The 17,806-nt window shown below is 39.6% G+C and overlaps 1 protein-coding gene across 1 annotated transcript in view; it reads right to left on the bottom strand.

Annotated features, from left to right (window-relative positions):
- Positions 1 to 17,806, bottom strand: part of sorcs3b (sortilin related VPS10 domain containing receptor 3b) — a 45,253-nt gene that overhangs the window by 4,042 nt on the left and 23,405 nt on the right. The window contains exons 6-26 of the mRNA XM_044373547.1: positions 17,125 to 17,189; positions 16,376 to 16,494; positions 14,483 to 14,572; positions 14,021 to 14,200; positions 13,462 to 13,608; positions 12,651 to 12,753; positions 12,153 to 12,229; positions 11,937 to 12,028; positions 11,031 to 11,138; positions 10,638 to 10,755; positions 10,320 to 10,453; positions 9,644 to 9,757; positions 8,853 to 9,024; positions 5,073 to 5,259; positions 4,625 to 4,758; positions 4,116 to 4,239; positions 3,691 to 3,803; positions 3,230 to 3,364; positions 2,614 to 2,713; positions 1,577 to 1,682; positions 1,295 to 1,455 (exon numbers count right to left, since the gene is read on the bottom strand). Of these exons, the coding sequence (XP_044229482.1) occupies positions 1,295 to 1,455; positions 1,577 to 1,682; positions 2,614 to 2,713; positions 3,230 to 3,364; positions 3,691 to 3,803; positions 4,116 to 4,239; positions 4,625 to 4,758; positions 5,073 to 5,259; positions 8,853 to 9,024; positions 9,644 to 9,757; positions 10,320 to 10,453; positions 10,638 to 10,755; positions 11,031 to 11,138; positions 11,937 to 12,028; positions 12,153 to 12,229; positions 12,651 to 12,753; positions 13,462 to 13,608; positions 14,021 to 14,200; positions 14,483 to 14,572; positions 16,376 to 16,494; positions 17,125 to 17,189 (2,579 nt within the window). The remainder of the gene's footprint in view (positions 1 to 1,294; positions 1,456 to 1,576; positions 1,683 to 2,613; positions 2,714 to 3,229; positions 3,365 to 3,690; positions 3,804 to 4,115; positions 4,240 to 4,624; positions 4,759 to 5,072; positions 5,260 to 8,852; positions 9,025 to 9,643; positions 9,758 to 10,319; positions 10,454 to 10,637; positions 10,756 to 11,030; positions 11,139 to 11,936; positions 12,029 to 12,152; positions 12,230 to 12,650; positions 12,754 to 13,461; positions 13,609 to 14,020; positions 14,201 to 14,482; positions 14,573 to 16,375; positions 16,495 to 17,124; positions 17,190 to 17,806) is intronic.

Here is a 17,806-nt window from a genome sequence, read left to right as displayed (position 1 = left end):
GAGAACTATCAATGACTAGCAGGTTCTTCTTCTTCTTGCGAAGCTATTTGGGATAAAATGAGAACACATAAAATCACTGAACTCAGACATTAATTAAATTCAAACCAGTTAATGTTTTAACCCTGGTGAGGTGCATGTTTCAGATAAGCTGGAGCAAGACCTTCCTTAAAGGCAATGAAATATTCTGGGAGGGATATAGTAGGTATTGTTTAAATATAATGAAATCTACACTTAACATTATTCATAGTGAAACTGTAACAATAAGTCACAAGAAGTACCCTCCATATTTTATAAACTCTGCAAATAAACCAATGAAGGCAATATTCAAAATTCAAAATGGATGAATGATTATTCCTGCAGTGAGCTGGAGAGTAACCTGCAATAGTGAGCTCATTTGAAAACAGATGATAGATCTAGACCTTACTGTATACTTGGATGGATTGGGAGCATTTGTATCCCAGCCAAAATCAGACTGCATGAGAATGAAACCAAGCCTCAGAGTATTAATGAAGTCTTTAAACAGCAGGTTGTGAATTCATTTAATCTAGCAAGCCTGAAATCAAAGGCCCCATGCGGATCTGCCCTTTTGTAAATAAACACTCTGAAAAACCAAAAAGGAGTTAATTTGTTCCCGATCAGCAAGGACTTGGAAAGAAGGCAGAAACAGCTGTGAAATGAAGAATAGCCAAAGTGCTGAGTGACCAGAAAAAAAGGCCTGCAGCCCACATGTCTGTGTCAAGAGCACTGCAATGATACCTTTGTCAAATAGTCTACCCTGTCTGCGGGGACTGAATAGTGCTCATCTGAAAGACATCGCAGTGGATGTCAGCCACAGCAATCAGAAAGTTAACTTGTCATCGTGACATCTGGTTAACGTGCAGACGCTGTAGTTGTGCAATTTGCACCTCAGATGTGTGCTGCGCTTTGGTGTAAAGTAGCGTCAGTCAAAGAAAAGCTTCTACATGTCTTTTTATTGTATGAATCAAATCCTTGGCACTGCACCAAATACAGTTAAAATTTATTCAAAACAGATGCTCAGTGACACGTTTTTTTATGGCAATAAAATGTTAATCAGTATCAGTCTCTTACAGTGGCAGTCATCCTTTAAATCCTAATGTGTCTGAGTTGTACACAGATATTAATATTCTGTATTTAATTTAGTTTTGGCATAAAAATTAGCCTCACAGCTGTCGTGTAGTCTTTTTTTCAAAATCCTGAAATACATCCACTTAAAATACTGTAACAAATAATCATAGTAAATGGTGGTAAAATAGTAATCATGTAGCTGACATACCTCTGCTCCTGGCCTCCAGCTCCTTTTCCATGAGTTCTTTCTGAGAGGGAAACTCACTAAGCTTGACCTTGGACATGTTGTCATTCTGGCCGACTGTACTGATCACTTCTGGTTCCTTCTCATGACTGTCCTCGGTCTGGACATTGATCCAAGGGATTTTCCTAATGACAGGAAGATAGCAGCGCAACTATGTAAGGTTTTCACCAGCAAAAACAAAGACAAATTGTTTCTAATTTGTGGGTTAATTCAATAAAATGCACTTTCATACTCCAGTGAACACACCTTTTGAATTTGTAGATGAAAAATGCAGCTAAACCAACAAATACCACAGTGAGCAGCATCAGCATGGCTGACCCACTGTGGATGGAGTTTGAATCCACAAGTGGTGCTGAAAGACAGACACATCAAATGAGTGTCACATTTTGACAGCATGTAAAGTCACAAAGACAAATGTGCTGAATCATTTTCCTTTTTTCTAAGCCATGTTTTAGTTCAAGGAGATCACTTTCATTACCCAATGTCATGTAACAATTGCAGATACCATCTGAAGAGCTGCTCTCTGCATGTTATCCCCTCAGGGTATTAAAAAGAACCTTTAGGAGGTCCGCTGACTCTCCCTGGGGTCCGTCATGCAGGTACCTTATGCATAGTCATGGCTTTTTAAATGCTGAGATGCAATATTCAAAGTATTTCCCCTCATCGCCCATCTTTCTCTCCTTCAGAAAGAAACCTATGAAGTCTATGACCTTTCTGGATCATTTTAAAGGCAACCCAGACCTTTGTATGCAGACACAAATGAAGACAGATCCGTTGGTGGATGAAAAGGGTAAAGCCATGCAGAGTTGATCGACACGTTTTTGCAATATGCTAATGACACAGTGACCCTGCCGATTTCCTCAGTGCATACCAAACGCCTTCTTTGTCAATCATGTCATTGATCGGCTAATTTCAAACAGAACAACTGTCTCACCGCCTCAGGTGCAAAACTGATGCACTGTGAAAGATATTTAAATCCTGTGATATACTGTACCATATAAATCTCATTCAGGGAATCTGTGCTTTGTTTTTTTTCAGTGTTTGGGCAGAACTCAATGTCAAATCATCCCAAGAAAGACACATGGCTTATCTTTTGCACATCAACAAGCACAAGCAGCAGAACAAACGCACCGTGGATGTTTAGACATACTGTACTAACAAGGCATAAATTTCGCCTAAGGCCTATTTAAAAGCTTTGTTTTTATACACCTGCAAAAGTTTTTTAAATGCATCAACTGCTTTGGTCCAAGTGAGCAGAAATAATAGGCTACAAACAAACTTACCCAAAGTTTGTTGAGTGATGTACACAATAATGCGAATATCAGCTTTCAGCTCAAACTGGATGAGACCTTGGTTCAGGGCAGTGACAAAAATATCTGATATCTGTTTGAGGTATTTAAGAAAAACACACAAAAATAAACAGAGAACATTATGAGACATTATGTTAAAATAAACAAAAATAAACATATTTAAGGTTAAAATTTTATAATGACCATATACCTGACACTTTCTTAAAGGAAGAGCTTGATATTTTGGGAAATACAAAGAGTTTGATATGTCTGTCATGTCTGCCTGAGGTGATTACGTCACAATGTGTTGGTGATTTTTAGATCTAACTTATCTAACTCTCAGCAAGAGAACAAAAAAGCGGATTTTCCAAAATGTTGAACTATTCCTTTAATCATCCTTTGGTTCATTGGTTTCTTTACATAGAAGCTACTGCAGTATGAAAAAGTACATTAAAAAACAAAACATCACTTAATCACATTATTTCCCGGGCTGGATATGTTTTGGCAAAAGCATTCATACTGCATATTTTTTCATACCTAATCATATATCACAAAATATAATTTAATGTGTCATATCAGTGGGTGTGAAACATGGTTTACTGGTTCTTACGGTCTCTAGTGCCTCCTCACGCCTCCTCTTGTGCTCACTTGACGTATGCTCGTCAGGCAGGATAAAGAGCTCAGCTGCGGTTGGAAGTCCAGGATACAGAGACACTAGAAGCTGATCTTCAGGAACCCCAGAAACCTGCAGCCACAAGATGACACAATAAGCAGGAATAAATCCACCATGGAGGTTAAAGTTTGTGCTGTTACTTCTAAGCTTTGGACAATAAAGTCCCATGGCAAACATTTTAGATGTCAGCTTCAATTCAGATTCACACTAGACAACTGTGTCTGGTTACTGTCATCATGGGTAAACTAAAAAAGAGCAAATTTCACACATGGGCCATAAAACATCATGACTGCTGTATCAATACTGCACTCAGGTATAAAATAGTAATGACACTGAAAGCCACTGGAGACTGATGTTGGCTCCAGGAAAGATCTCACGGCAATAGGGACGTGATGTACCTGTGACAGCGCTGTCCGCACCACACGGCCTATGTCCTCCCTCCACTCGGGAATGTCAGGATTGTGCTCGTCAAGAGCTGGAGAGAACGACAACAGCAGCGACCTGAAGAACTCTGGAAAAAAGGCAAAGTGATGTCTGTTAGAATATGAATGCTACTTCTAGTTTCCTTTTTGATTTATCTGATGTGCAGTTTTGTCTTTTTTCATTTGGCAACATACGCCTTGAAGTTAATTGCTCCTCAAGATTCCGTGTTCGGTTACCGTGACATTTTCATTCATTAGATAAATCCACGTTCACATCAGTGTAGTGCCGCTTGCAGCTTGGACCGAGAGACATCATACTTTCCCAGAGATAGCATATTGCATATTCATGTAACATGTATCACACTAATTAAAGTGCTTTGAAGACTGTCCTCCCCACTCACCTTTAACAGTTATAACTTTTGAATCCTGCATTACGGCGTTCCCAGAAGCAACCTGGACCGTGACCTTGTTTTTTCCCTCTCTCTGAAACGTGTACGAGATGCTTCCCTCCAAGGTTATAATGGGCTGAATTTCAGAAGTAAAAACACAGACAATTACACAGAAAAACCTGCATCGCCCGAGTCGAATATAGAATACTACGTGCATGCAGCCCTTGACATACTGTATAATGAGGCGGTGCTGCAGTGAACACAATCAGCGTGATAAATAAATATGACCACCCATCCTACTGCTAGATCCTCTGGGAAGACAGGGCAGTCACGTGGAGTCACATTTTACATGATTTGTGTGAAAGCGCTGTAGATTTACACATTTGGATTGTAAACAACAACACAAGGACATCAAGAGAGGACTAGGAGAATGGAAAATAATGCAGTAAGCAGGAAAAAAATGTGTCTGTGGAACAATAGTGAGGCGAGGAGGAGGAGGCGGAGGAGGTGAGGCTTCTCACCTCGGAGCTGTTGTCAAACCACCAGAAGAAGGTCAATGTTCTGGTGTGGCTCGGCCAAACCACCGCAGTCAGATTAGCCTCCTTCCCCCTGATGGTTACAATAGGAGCGGAGAGATATACACGCTCCACTGGACCTGAGGCAGCAACACATACACCAGCACACATCCATCCATACATGCATGCACATGTGTGCATACAAATCAACGCACACACACACAAAACACACACAAATTCAGGAAACACTGAATATTATTGCAATCACAGCTGATGTACATTTAGCTCCCGGTGTATGCGTTTGCATTTTCCAAAGCTAAAATGCATAAAAGTAACACAACCATGACTGAAATGAAATTCAGCAGAGTGGGGATGTGACTATCCATGAAAGAGAGGAGGTTCATGCTATATGCACTGCCACAGGAATGAGTAATGATGTTTCTTATTCACATACTGGTGATGTGTAAAAACAGCATGCTGCTGTCAGATCCCTGGCTGTTTTCAGCAGAAGCTGTCACTCGGTAAATCCCAGTCGTTCTGTAGATGTGCTTGATGCCATCATCAGTCCTGCTCAGGTTAGAGTATGTGATCCTGATGCCGTCCCCAAAGTCTAGCTGGATGCTGGTCCTCAGCGAGTCTCCCTGTGGACAGACGGTAAGACATGGCATCTGTCATGAAGGCTTAGGTCAGGATACTTCTGTTAGACCGCATACAAGTGAAGTAAGCACAGTCCACTATTAAAGCGCTTGGGCTTAGATGTCCTGTGAGCTGTGTCACAAATACTCGGTAGGTGAATATGAATCAAAGAAGACAGAAACTCAACTGAGAAAAGAACAGGGGAAGTAAACAGAGAACTACAGCAACAAAAGAGGTTGTGAAAGTTGTTAATCTGGTGCCATCTTGCCAATGATAAGATCACTAAAAACGAAGAAACATATTCCCATTATTAAAGTGTTTTTCACCCAAATTACACTTTTTTCCACTCTACCCCTGGAGATATCTCGCCACGCAGAACAGTTTTGGTTTCATTTACCCCGGCTTTGAGACATCTGTTCTCAAAGATTCCTTCTGCCACACTCACACAATAGGTCAAGGGAATTTCATTTGTGCTGCTCACAGCATTGAAAAATTACATTTTAAAAAATCAACAGGAACTTCTCTTTCCCAAGGCAGTGTCCCAGTTATTCTGGATAATCCACAGAACACCCTGTCAACAGTGTTTATAGAGACTATTTCTTTGGTAGAAAGTAGTTCCAATAAAAACTGCTCACAGTGAAGTCGTGTTGATTATCTAGAGTAACAAAGAAACACATTTTTTTTAATTCACCACAAATAAATTATATTCACTGCCATAGTACTTGAGTGGAAGCAGAAATCTCAGAGATGTCTAAGAACCAAGGCAAATACAAATTGAACTTGTGTAAATACTACCTCTACTATCACAAGAGGTAGCCTAAGTGGGAAAAATATGTTTTTAGCCATTTGTGGCTTCAAGGATGGCAATGTCTGTGAGGTTAGTCAACCACTTTGGTCCAGACTGAAATATCTGAACAACTACTGGATGAATTACCACAGAATTTCGCACGCATTCATGGTTTCAAGACAGTTTATGCCGGAGACCTTAATGATCTCCTTACACCACAATGAGCTTGGCATTTTTGTTTTTTTGTGAAATATCTCGACAAATATTGAATGGATTGCCATGACATGTGGTACAGATATTCACAGTCCCCAGGGGAGGAACCCTAATGACTTTGGTGATATCCTATGTCCACCTGCATCCTATTGAATATCACTCCTCCAATTGAATATCTCCACATCTGCTTGATGAATTAGTACACAATTTGGTACAGACATAGGCCTAATTGTTCCCAGAGGATAAATCCATCTCATTCTGGTGACTTCCTGACTCTTTCTCTAGCGCTACCAGGAGGACAATATTTGTGATTTTGAGCAAAACATCTTGACAACTGTGTTTGCCATGTTATTTGGCATTTAGTTGTTAGTTTGGTGACTTAAATATTACAATACAATTATACAAAATTGCTTTACATTTACAAATAAAAACGTTAGGTTCAATGCTATATATAATACATTAATAAAAATAAAATTACCCAACAACATAGTCATGTTTTCAGGCTAATGTTTAGGCAAGTATGCAACATCTAAGACTCTTGTCTATGCCCATAAACAGTGAATTAATATAATTTTGTGTTACGGCCAAAGTTTACTCAAATCTCATGAGTATGAGGACATAAAAGTACATCTTTTATGTATATATATACCACCTGCACAATGCCTGCACACAGGTGTACAATGTGTGATGGTAGGATCTTCAGTATAGGGTCTACTGTTTACAGTGGGTGGACAGTTAATTCAAGGTTTAGTCTACAGTATGTCTTATATTTGCTTCTCTACATAATACAACAGATCATCATGTGTATCAAGCCAATGCTTCATCTTACATACTGTAGGAATTTGGCCTGTTTTGTCTCACTAAAGCATACACTGATGGAAGCCCTGCGTCTAATACAAAAGTCAGTTTGGGCGTGGAGGTCCTCACTCCAAAAACTTTCACCAGGGTCATGTAGTGTCTCAACGGATCTCAGAGACACTTTGAGCCAAGCCTCACATCCATACAAAATAGCAGCTTCAAACACTTTCTGAAGTGAACTATTTTTCACACTGAACGGGGCATCATAATTTGCACCTAAGATGATCATTAGTCTGTTTAATTGTTTTGCTTTCATCTCAACATCTAGTTTCAATGAGGCCAGGGCATTTCCATCAGAGATAAATATAACATCAAGATAAGTAATGCCTAACTAAAAAAACCAAGGTCGATTTGGTGTCGATCTTTGTGAGAGCCCATAATTACCATGAACTTTGCTTTGTTCTCATTTACAACCATGCCGTATTTGCTACAACAGGTTTCAAGGTATTCAAGTTTTTCAATCAATTTATCTATTGCTGTTGCCAAGATGTCATCCATTAGCATTCACACATGAAGCCATTTTAATAATCCACCTTCTTGCATTCTTATTAGCATTATAGTAGTTTATTAGTAAACAGCACAAAGAAGAAACATGAAGATCCTTGTCACACACATACTGAGGACTGCAGAAGGCTTGGTGTGATTCTATATGTTAAGCATAGTAGTACTGAAGCCAATGTTTTTTAAAATTTGAAACATGCTTTAGAGAGGTCTATATATGCAATATGCAATTTAATTTTCTTTCTCACAAAATAATCTATGAGCGACGCAAGTGTCAAAACTTGTTCAATGCAGCCTCTCTGGGGCTGGGTCTCTTCTTGTTCTCTAGAGGGTTTGTATGAAAACATGAGTCTATTATGCCAGGATAGTTATTACAGTCAGAAGAGATGCCTTTTTCCAATAACATTATTAATCTAGCAGAGGTCCAGCACAGCAGATAGCTCAGCTTATTCCATCTGGTCCAGCTCCTTTGCCTACCTTCATTTGTTTGTCGATTGTTTATTGTTTTTTAATGACTAAAATAATTCATGTTCCCCTCAGGATGAATTCTAATAACTTTGGTGATCCTCTGACTTTTCATCTAGTTCCATCATCAGGTTAAAAATTCAATGTGTCTCATACTTTGTTAATGATTAAATACCTGCAAAACTAATAATATTCCCATCAGCCTGAGCTGCACTTTGTGTTTAGTGCTAATTAGCAAGTGTTGTAGCATGCTAACAGGCTAAACTAAACCCACTTTCACACATGCAATGCAACCCTGAAGTTATCTGGACATTACCTGGAGGAGTTGTATGTGAGAACACAAATGTACAAATCAGTTGGATCTGGCATTAAACAGGCTTTACCCTGCCAGCTCTAGTTCATTTAATGTCCAATTGAGCTCATGTGTTAATACAGCACAGCAGGTCATTTTCCAGAGAATTCACAACAGCGAATGAGAAGGGTCCATCTGCACTTCTCCCACTTTACTACATGACATATTCACTTTACTACATGACACGGCCACTTTACGGCTCAGGATGGTGATAATGATAGGCACATCCACTGTGAACATGTTAGCATGCTGTAGCTCAAAGCACCACAGTGTCTGAGTACAGCCACACAGAGCAGCTAGCATGGCTGTAGACTCTTGTGATTTAGTTGGGCCTACCCTTTAAAACAATTACTACATGTAGTACAACTGCTGCTTCAGCTACATGTAACGTTACAGTGACAGTTTGATGTGATATGACTCACGTCATCGAGGTAGACCATGAAAGTAACATTGCTTCCAACAGCAGCACTGAGCTCTCCTTGACTGGTAGACAACCGGAGGCCTCTGGGTGGTCTGGGACGACACGCCTGCCTCCTGGGCGAGTACACGTTCTTCCCTCCCTCCTTACAGTTATTGGACAAAACCTTCCGATACCTTTGAAGCATAAAGTTTTGAAAATTGGAGACAAGTGTTGTGTCCCAGTTCCATATTATATAGTATGTACTATGGTATATTGTTTTTGTAGGTGTGTACTTCATTGTTTTCTACTAAGACGAAATTATACATGATTTGTGTTAATGGACATCAATCTAATCAAACTGAAACACTGGAAAGCCACTATCAAGAGAAAGCTAAATGTTCTAAAGATGTAATACTTTTTTAAAAGTGTGTTTCTGGCACTGTTTCACCACCATATGAAATTTGTTTTGATTTTCTTCCAGCTCTGAGCAGCTCATCATTTCTGCAATTCATTGAGGGACAATAACGTCCATCAATGGCACACTGATTTTGTATGCATACTGGCGTTAAGTATACCCAGTGTTGTCACTATTCGAGTGTGAACAGGTTACATAGACAAAACCAGCTCAGCATGATTATGTATTATGAAATTGGGACACATTCTGGGTTACTTTTTCAGCCCTACTCAGAGCCATTTTTCAGGTCCATGAGGGAGTAAACTATTATTTTCTGTTTGTGTTCTAGACAACTCGACAAACAAGCTGGAATGGAATAATATTGTTTTGTGATGGATTGAGCATTGGAGGCCACTTACCCTGTGCTGTTAAGGAAGCTTTGGCTGGTGCTGCAGCTTTTAGCCGCACCATTTGGATTAAACCAAAAAGCAGGGGAGCACTTCCCGTTTGCCTGGCGTTCCCACCCGTAATCACTGCCAAAAAAACACGACACTTCATAAAATGATAAACACTGCTACTCAAATCATCTAGCTTCTACAAGCTTTTGTAGTGGGGCAAATGCTTCGCAGTTAGAGCTGCATGGCATATATTAAGACCATAACTAGAGACATGATTGTCAGACAAGCAGGATCAAACAGAATTTCAGACAGATGGATAAAAGATATTTAAAATTCATTTAGCGATTCATTATTAATTGAATTCTAATAAGTCACTTGACATGCAAATTACAGTAGCATGATGAAAAGTTCCTAACTCCCATCTACAATTTCTAAACTATAATTAGATTCGATGAATACAGTCATATTGGTTATCCAGTAAATATGCAATGTAAGATGGATATTAAGGCATATGAAGTTCTGAAAACTGATACTTCTGTTTTTGATTACAAATGTCTACAAGCAGCCATAATGAAGTACAATTGAATTAGATGTTCAAGGGCTGTTTGGTAAACATGTAATGAAAGAAATTAAGGATCACTGAGGATAAAAGCTCAGTATATTCCCTGTTGGGAAAGCTGAGAGAAGAAGTCATTACCATTCAAAATCATAGGCAGTACAGAGGCATGGCTCTGAGGAATAGATCCTCGAATAGTCCTGGGCCAGCATACAACGGTTGCCTGGCCTGCGCTTCATATAGATCTGCTTCTCACCCATCACACACAGCTCTCCCTATCAAAGAAAGAAAAAAATAATGTTGTTTTTCACAAGATTGAAAGAAACTCTGCAAAGAAACAAAAGAGTGACAGAAAGAAAGATTCTTGTTCGTGCATTATACGAGAGTAATGTGTTTACAGTGACAGTGGCTGTCTCTTGAAGTTGACAATAAATCAATAATGTTTAATATTCCTGATACCTTGTTGTGCAGGTGCCATGTCTGATAATCTCCATCCATGCATCTCCTACTAAAGAGGCCCTTGTAGTCGATCTTGATCAGCTGCCACTCTGACCGATGGCTGAAGTGTCCAAAGAAACTGGAGGATGATTCACCAAAATGCAAAATTCAGAGGAGACTATCTTCAGATGCAGATATACAGGTTTCTTATACGATACAATAGCACATGTAAATCTAAATGTCATTCATGCTCACAGGCAAGATAACATTCTCTTTGATTCAAAGTTGGAGCCAGTTTTAGTCACTGGGGAAAATCAAGTGGACCTTTCTTTGTTTACATTGACAGAGGAGATAATTCTTGCAGCTTGATATTTGTGTTATTCCTCCTGGACTGCACTCTGTGTCTCTGCTTACGTGATAATGTGATTGTCAGATTCTGGCTCCATTAAGACTCCATCCACATACAGAGGTGCCAAGGAGAAACTGTGCCTGTCCCATTTCTTTCCTTCATCAAGACTGATCCTGAATTAAAAATAAAAACAACAGCTGTCAATGCATAAACATCTGTCTATCCATCGATCTATCCATGTTTATCTATTTGGGCAGATAATATACTATATTTTGTATGCATATACCATTAAACATCACAAGTTAAGCGATGAAAAACAAAGTAAGAAATATGATAAAAGGTTTCAGCTCATTTAGCTTTTGCCACAGTTGAAAAATGAAAGCACCTTGGATTCCTTCCAGTGTGAAAAATTATCTCGACAACAGGCTGAACAATAGAACAAATGTTCCTCAGCCCAGGTAAATTTTTTGAAGGTGACAAAACAACAGAAACGAGAGATATGGCTCAGGTTGTAGCATTAGAAATAGATTTGGGGGGTTTCAAATCACCTTTCTCAGAGCTTAATCACTTTTGACAGGGCTGTAGTGTGCAGGGACATCAAAGTAGATAGCGTTACAAAGCTCCCACAATATGAGGGACTTATGAGGGCATGCTCAGTCTCATATTTCCACCCTGCTCTACTTGTGATTTACATAAAAGCACTCAAACCATCATATCCAACCAAGAGTACAAAGCTGTAACAGACTCTTCTGGTGGAAATGGTTCTGTCAGTTCTGAAGCTGCATTGCCGATACAATAATCATGCAAACTTGGCCCATCAGCATTTCAAAACATTAAATGTAATCATATGCTGCGTGAAACCCCCCCCCAAAGCGGATATTATACCCACATAATTTCCCACTACAACTCCAACACCTTCAGTATCTATACCTCCAGTACAGTAATTACGATGTCAACTAACAGATACCTACCATAAGTGTCGAATCGGTGTTGCTGCGTGCAACACTGCCAGCAAAGCCCCTCCATTGTCAAGAAACCAAATGTTGTGTTCTTCATCAAAAATCTTCATTTGGTGCACATAGGAAAAAAAAACACATTTGCTCCACTAATGACAGAACACTTTCAATATGAATGCATCATCTGTTTAAGGTAAACAAATGCTGTGTGTAGACCCAGATGGGTCTCACCTGTCTCCAGCTATTTCCTGCATCAGATGTTATAAACATTCCAAGGTTGGTGGAGGACAGCTCTGTTCCAATATTCCCTGAGTATAAAAACATGAATAATTTCACCCAGTGTCTATTTACATAGCAAAGGCTCTGCTAACTGCAAAGCCATAACACACGTAAATGAACAATCACCTGATAAAATCGTTAAGAGTTATTTTCTGAATCTGTGCATGTCCTTATCCTCTACCAGAGGACAGCTTTATGACTTGCTGCAACCTAATCATCTCACCTGAAAAATGAGATTGAGGGGTTGAAGTTTCAGTGTCTGATTTCAATGACAGAAAGAGGGCACTGTGTGATTACTTGTGTGTGTTTTTGAGGTTGCACTGCTACGATGCATTTACCTGAGAAACTAGGGATACTTCATTTGATGAGAAATGAGCAAAGTCTAACCACCTCTGTCAGATCTAATGTGATCAGTTTACTCTATAAATCAAGTCCTTCAGGTTACTCTACCTGTAGCCACAATGATTCCTGGTACAGACTTTTTGCTTGTGATTGGTCCAGATGTGTAGGGATTCTCTGACATCTCCAGATGAAGATGCAGTGAGCAAAATGGCTGTCAACAAAAATGGATTCCAATATAGCACAGGTTGAGGCAATACGTATCAGACAGATCTTAACAAAAGCAATTATAATTGGTTCTGCCTTCAAACTTCCCATTGAGAGAAAAGTGCTAACATTTTCACAGACCATTTATAAAACAAAGACTTTGTTCCTCCCATCTCCTCTGCTAGAAAAGAAAAGAAAATGGCTGAGAGGACACAGAGGGCATTTGAATTGTTTCATTCTAAAGCAAACAAGGCATGTAATTAAAATTCCCCAAGATGCACTGATAAAACTGGCAAAATTGATTCAAATCATTTTCACTCATCTCTCCAACTAAAGCACAGTGAAAACATCAATAAGGCTTTTCAAACAGCTGAGGTTGGAGGGGGGTCAGAAAAGAGACGAGAGCATAGTGGTCATTTGTACGACACAGTGGAAGATCGTAACTAGCTATTAACTGAACAATATACATTATTTCAAACAGTCTCTGAAGAACACACTGACTGGATTTGATGCATCCCCTTGGCTATTTAGGAAGCTAAAAATGCAAACTGATGCTTAAGCTGGCACCTGGACTTGTGCAAATGTGGCTCTAAATCAAAGAACGTTGAAAGCACAGCTGATGAGGTTGAAACATTTGATGAATGATATATGTCATAAGCATCATTTCCCATGAATAAGAGCATCCATTCACTCCTGCCCAAAGGCTCAAGCTTACCAGAATGCAGTGAATGTTATTTCCAACCACATCAGTGGCAGGAGCTGGCAGCAGGGCCCATGTTTGTCCCTTGTTGTATGTGATAAAGGTCTTGATGTGATGGTCCACCAGTTTGTTGGCTAGATACATGCCGTGTATCCCCTCAACCTATACAGTAAAATAGAAAGAGGCCTATAATTTAATATACTTTTAAAGTTTTGTGCAATATATATGCATGTTTTACAAATTGCATTTATGTCTAAGGTATCTTAGAGTCACCTCTAAAGCAAAAATATTTTTTTTAGTAGCTTCTTAAATGTTTTTAAAAATAATATCTTTTCATTTTGGACTGTTGGTCAGACAAAAAGAGTATTTTGAATATGTCACATTGGGAAAATCAAGAAAAGTAATCTGCTGATTATGATCGATAATGAGAACAATCTTTAGTTGCAGCCCTACTTTGATTATAATCACAGCTTAGTAAATTGACAGATGTTTTCGACTACCATGTGTTACAACTGGAAAGGGGAATTAGCGTCGCAGTGACAGCAGCAGCCCACAAACAAGACTAACTACGCACCTTATAAAAGTCAACCAGAAGGTTACCGGCGGGTCCTCTGCTGGTTCTCAGATTCTCTAATGAAAGGGTAAAGTAGACCCCGGGGGAGTCTGAGATATACAGGCTGTAAGTGTTGTTCTGATTCCACTCCTGGACTGCAGCAAATACCTGCTTCTCATCTGTACTGATAATGTGCATGTCCTAAAGGGAAGTGGGGGTGAGAGAAAGCGAGACAGACGGAAAAAGATAGAATGGGAGAGAATGACTGGTGCAAGCGAACAAAAGCAATTTGAAAGGGAGGCCAAGTATTTCTGAGGAACCATTTGATAAAGTGTGACATTCCTTATCACAAAAGAACGCAGATGTACAACTTAGATTCTACAAAAAAAGGAAACAAAAGCATTTCAAAGTAAACACAATAATCCTGTTGCTTTATGATAATACATCTTTTATTATTTCTCATTGTTTGGCTTCGGTGCTTACCTTAGGTAGACAATATTTGGGTAATTTCATTCGCCTGAAGGATTCTCTCATGTAGGACACGAAGTAGCTGGCTCGTCCCGTCTTAGTTACCTTTACAGTGAAGTCAAAGAAGCTTTGTCACTTTCTAAACAGACGACATCTTTTAGAGTCACTACATCTAGCACCTTGTTTTTACTATTGTTACTGCTATTAATTATTTTAGGATTCTGACTCTTATTTTTGTATTTTCATTTTGATTGATACCATGAGTATGACTTTTTCCTACATAGAAAGGACTATGTAGACTCTCTGCAAAATGGAGGGGGAAAAAAATGGGATGGGACAAACTGCATGTTAGAGAATTTGCCAGCATCCTAAATGTGACTGTGTTGTGGAATGAGGACATGAAGCCTAAACATCTCCTGAAGGAGGAATATTAATTCATAACGCATGACTGACGCTGACTAAAACACTTGTAATTTTACTCTGCTTTCCACAGTGTTGAATACAGACTAAAATTACTAGCACAACAGAAATTATTGTCATTATCTCAATTAGTCTGAAGCTAAGAGGTACTGAAAATTGTGTTGGCTTTATCTACAGTGCGTCTTGAAGATCTTAATGCACTACCACTTTCCCATCCACTTACAGGCTGGGCAACACTACTTGATTGCTTATTTTCTAATCAACTAGAGGGATGGTGTTTGTCCCCCAACACACTACATTAGGGCTCTAATGGAATAATCTATCGAAAATCAATGAGCTGCATTTTCCCAAGCCACATTTTTGAGGATGTTGCACTTGGCTGTTCCTTCTCTCCCAAGAGACTTTGGAGGTGTTGAAGACTGCTTATTTCATTGTAGCCCAATCGATAACCTCATTACTCTTTGTCAAGTTAAATCCAACTGCCCCAAGCAATGAAAGTCACAAGAAAGTCATCTGTGCCACCACAGCTCCGCACAGACACTCTGTGTCCAGTTATTTTCACCATCATCTTCCTTGTGTCTGCTTCTGCCTTGACGGTCAATCTCATCTCAGCTAAATGCAATTTGTGCATTTTATTGAATCACCATTTCTGAATCACGCTGTGATATATTTTTTTCCCACACATTTTCATTCTTACATCGCAGCCATTTCAATCAAGTCTGTGGATTAAGTGTGTTGAAAGTGAAACTGGGTCACTGCTAAAGTATTGCTGCTGCAACATCATATCATATCAAAAGATTAAATCTGTATGTCTGGATAAATAAATTAAAAGCGAACAGCAAACATTTAGGGGCATTTATTCAAAATGAAAGAGTGCAGAATGATTTACTACAAACACTGAGCCCCAGAAAACTACTGTCACTTGATTTTTCTTTTGCTGAAACTTGGGAAGACTCTAACAGACGTGACCAAATGCATCAAGGCTCACCAACTGAAAGAAAATGACTTAGCTGTGGGTGGAAATCAATGACAAAGGAGGGCATTTGAAAATTAAATTTCTAATAATGACCCTGACTGCCGCTGTCTAATTGGAGTCAAAGTCAGAGCGAATGGTAATAAGGACACCAACCTGTCTATTCACAGTTCCTTTGCCGTGTGCTCTCAGCTAGCAAACACATTTTTCAGGCATGGAGTATGTCTGTGCAGAAACTCAAACACTGAGCGTGTCTTGACATGAATGAGACAAAACATAATCAAAACACACATTGGGGAAGTGGGGAACAGGTGTGTTGGGGAAAACCATTATGTGGGTTTTGATGGAAAAGCATGAATTGGATGCAGGATGAACAGATCTGAAAGAAAAAAAAAACAAGAAAAGCAAACTTCCCAGCGAGAGCAGGCTTCGTGTGAAAAGATGAACTGGTCTAAATTTATGAAGTATTGACTTACAAAACCTGAGCAAAACAAGCCATCTATTACTATGCAAACCTGTGTGAAAACATATTCATCCTGCACAACCAGTGAGTTGGTGTCTACATGTCCAGGAAAGAGGTACTGTCTGTTGGCTTCTGTGCATCGTTGTGCTCTGCACTTCACGTACTGAGCGCCTGGAAAGAGGAAAAAGGAAATCAATCAGAAGTAAATTACAACCATTTACCTTGAAACAATGCTTTGTATACACTGGAGCTGCTATACAGTATGTTTATGCTAAATATACTTTAACTTCACAGTTCTAAAACAACTTTAAAGTTGAGTAACTGTTTAAATAATGAAGAAAATACTGACCACTGATATTACACAGTCCGCCTTTTTGCAATTGTGGCAAGACTAATACAGTAGGAGCTGTTGCAGTGTGTCAAGCTACAAAAATGTTATTATGTGAGACAAGAAGGGTGTGTATGCTAATTCAGATACAGATTTTCTAACCACAGGAGGAATATTTTCTCCCAATGCAGGAAAACCCCATAATTGGTTTGACAGAATACACCATGCTGTTTAGAAGGGGGGAGTTTTGGTTTGTCTATGAGACACAGGGGATAGATTTAGGAGAAGAAACATTCATCAACCCGCTAAAACTCTCCATTTTTTGTCAGGAGACACCTATTCTGCTATACTAGACTTCAGGGACCAATCTGAAGAGCAGAACAGGTCTCATCTTCCCGGTGACCTCGCTCTAAATGAGAGGTAAAGGGTCCTGTGGGTCTTGCTACTGCTGCGGACAGAAGTGCAGCACTCACGGCCTTTTGCGATGCGCGTCTCGATGTGGACCACATCTGATTCTCTGTCCAGACCCATTACCGCCCTTGAAAGAGCGGGAGGAGGAGCAGATAAAGAGGAGCAGAAAGAAGTAGAGGAGAAAAGGGAGGGAGGAGGGAGGGAGGGAGAGTAAAAATGAGAATGAGAACAGGAGATGGGGAGGCCAGGTTGAGTATCACAGCTGTAGATGGACAGCCTTGTTTTGTGAAACAACATATTTTTATCTCCTGTGAATCAGTCAGTGTAGAATCTGCGTCACCAGCGGCAATTAATCTCAATTCACAAAAGCATCAGCAGAGGAAACAACAAGGTGGAGGGGTAACAAAACATTCGCTATTCCATTAAATATCTACCATAGCAAATTTGTGTTGTTATGAAATTGTAGGTGGCTGCAATACCATTTTGAAAAATAACTATTTGCCATAATGTGCATGAAAGAATGTTTTTCAAGAGCACAAATAATGCATTGTTTCGGGCACCACTATGCCCGCTGTGCTATTCTTATTTATCAAATGTCTGGCTGTTCATGCATGTGGAGAGGATGTCCTCCAACCGATGTCCTTTCTTTCCCAGCTAAAAAACACACTCGGGTTTGACACGTACTATGACAAACAGGGATAAACGGGCTCACATCAGTATTCAACGCCTTGTGCCCGAGCAGTT

This window comes from Thunnus albacares, chromosome 14 (genome assembly GCF_914725855.1).
Source record: "Thunnus albacares chromosome 14, fThuAlb1.1, whole genome shotgun sequence".
NCBI classification, from domain to species: Eukaryota; Metazoa; Chordata; class Actinopteri; order Scombriformes; family Scombridae; genus Thunnus; species Thunnus albacares.
This window is presented reverse-complemented; position numbering and strand designations above follow the sequence as displayed.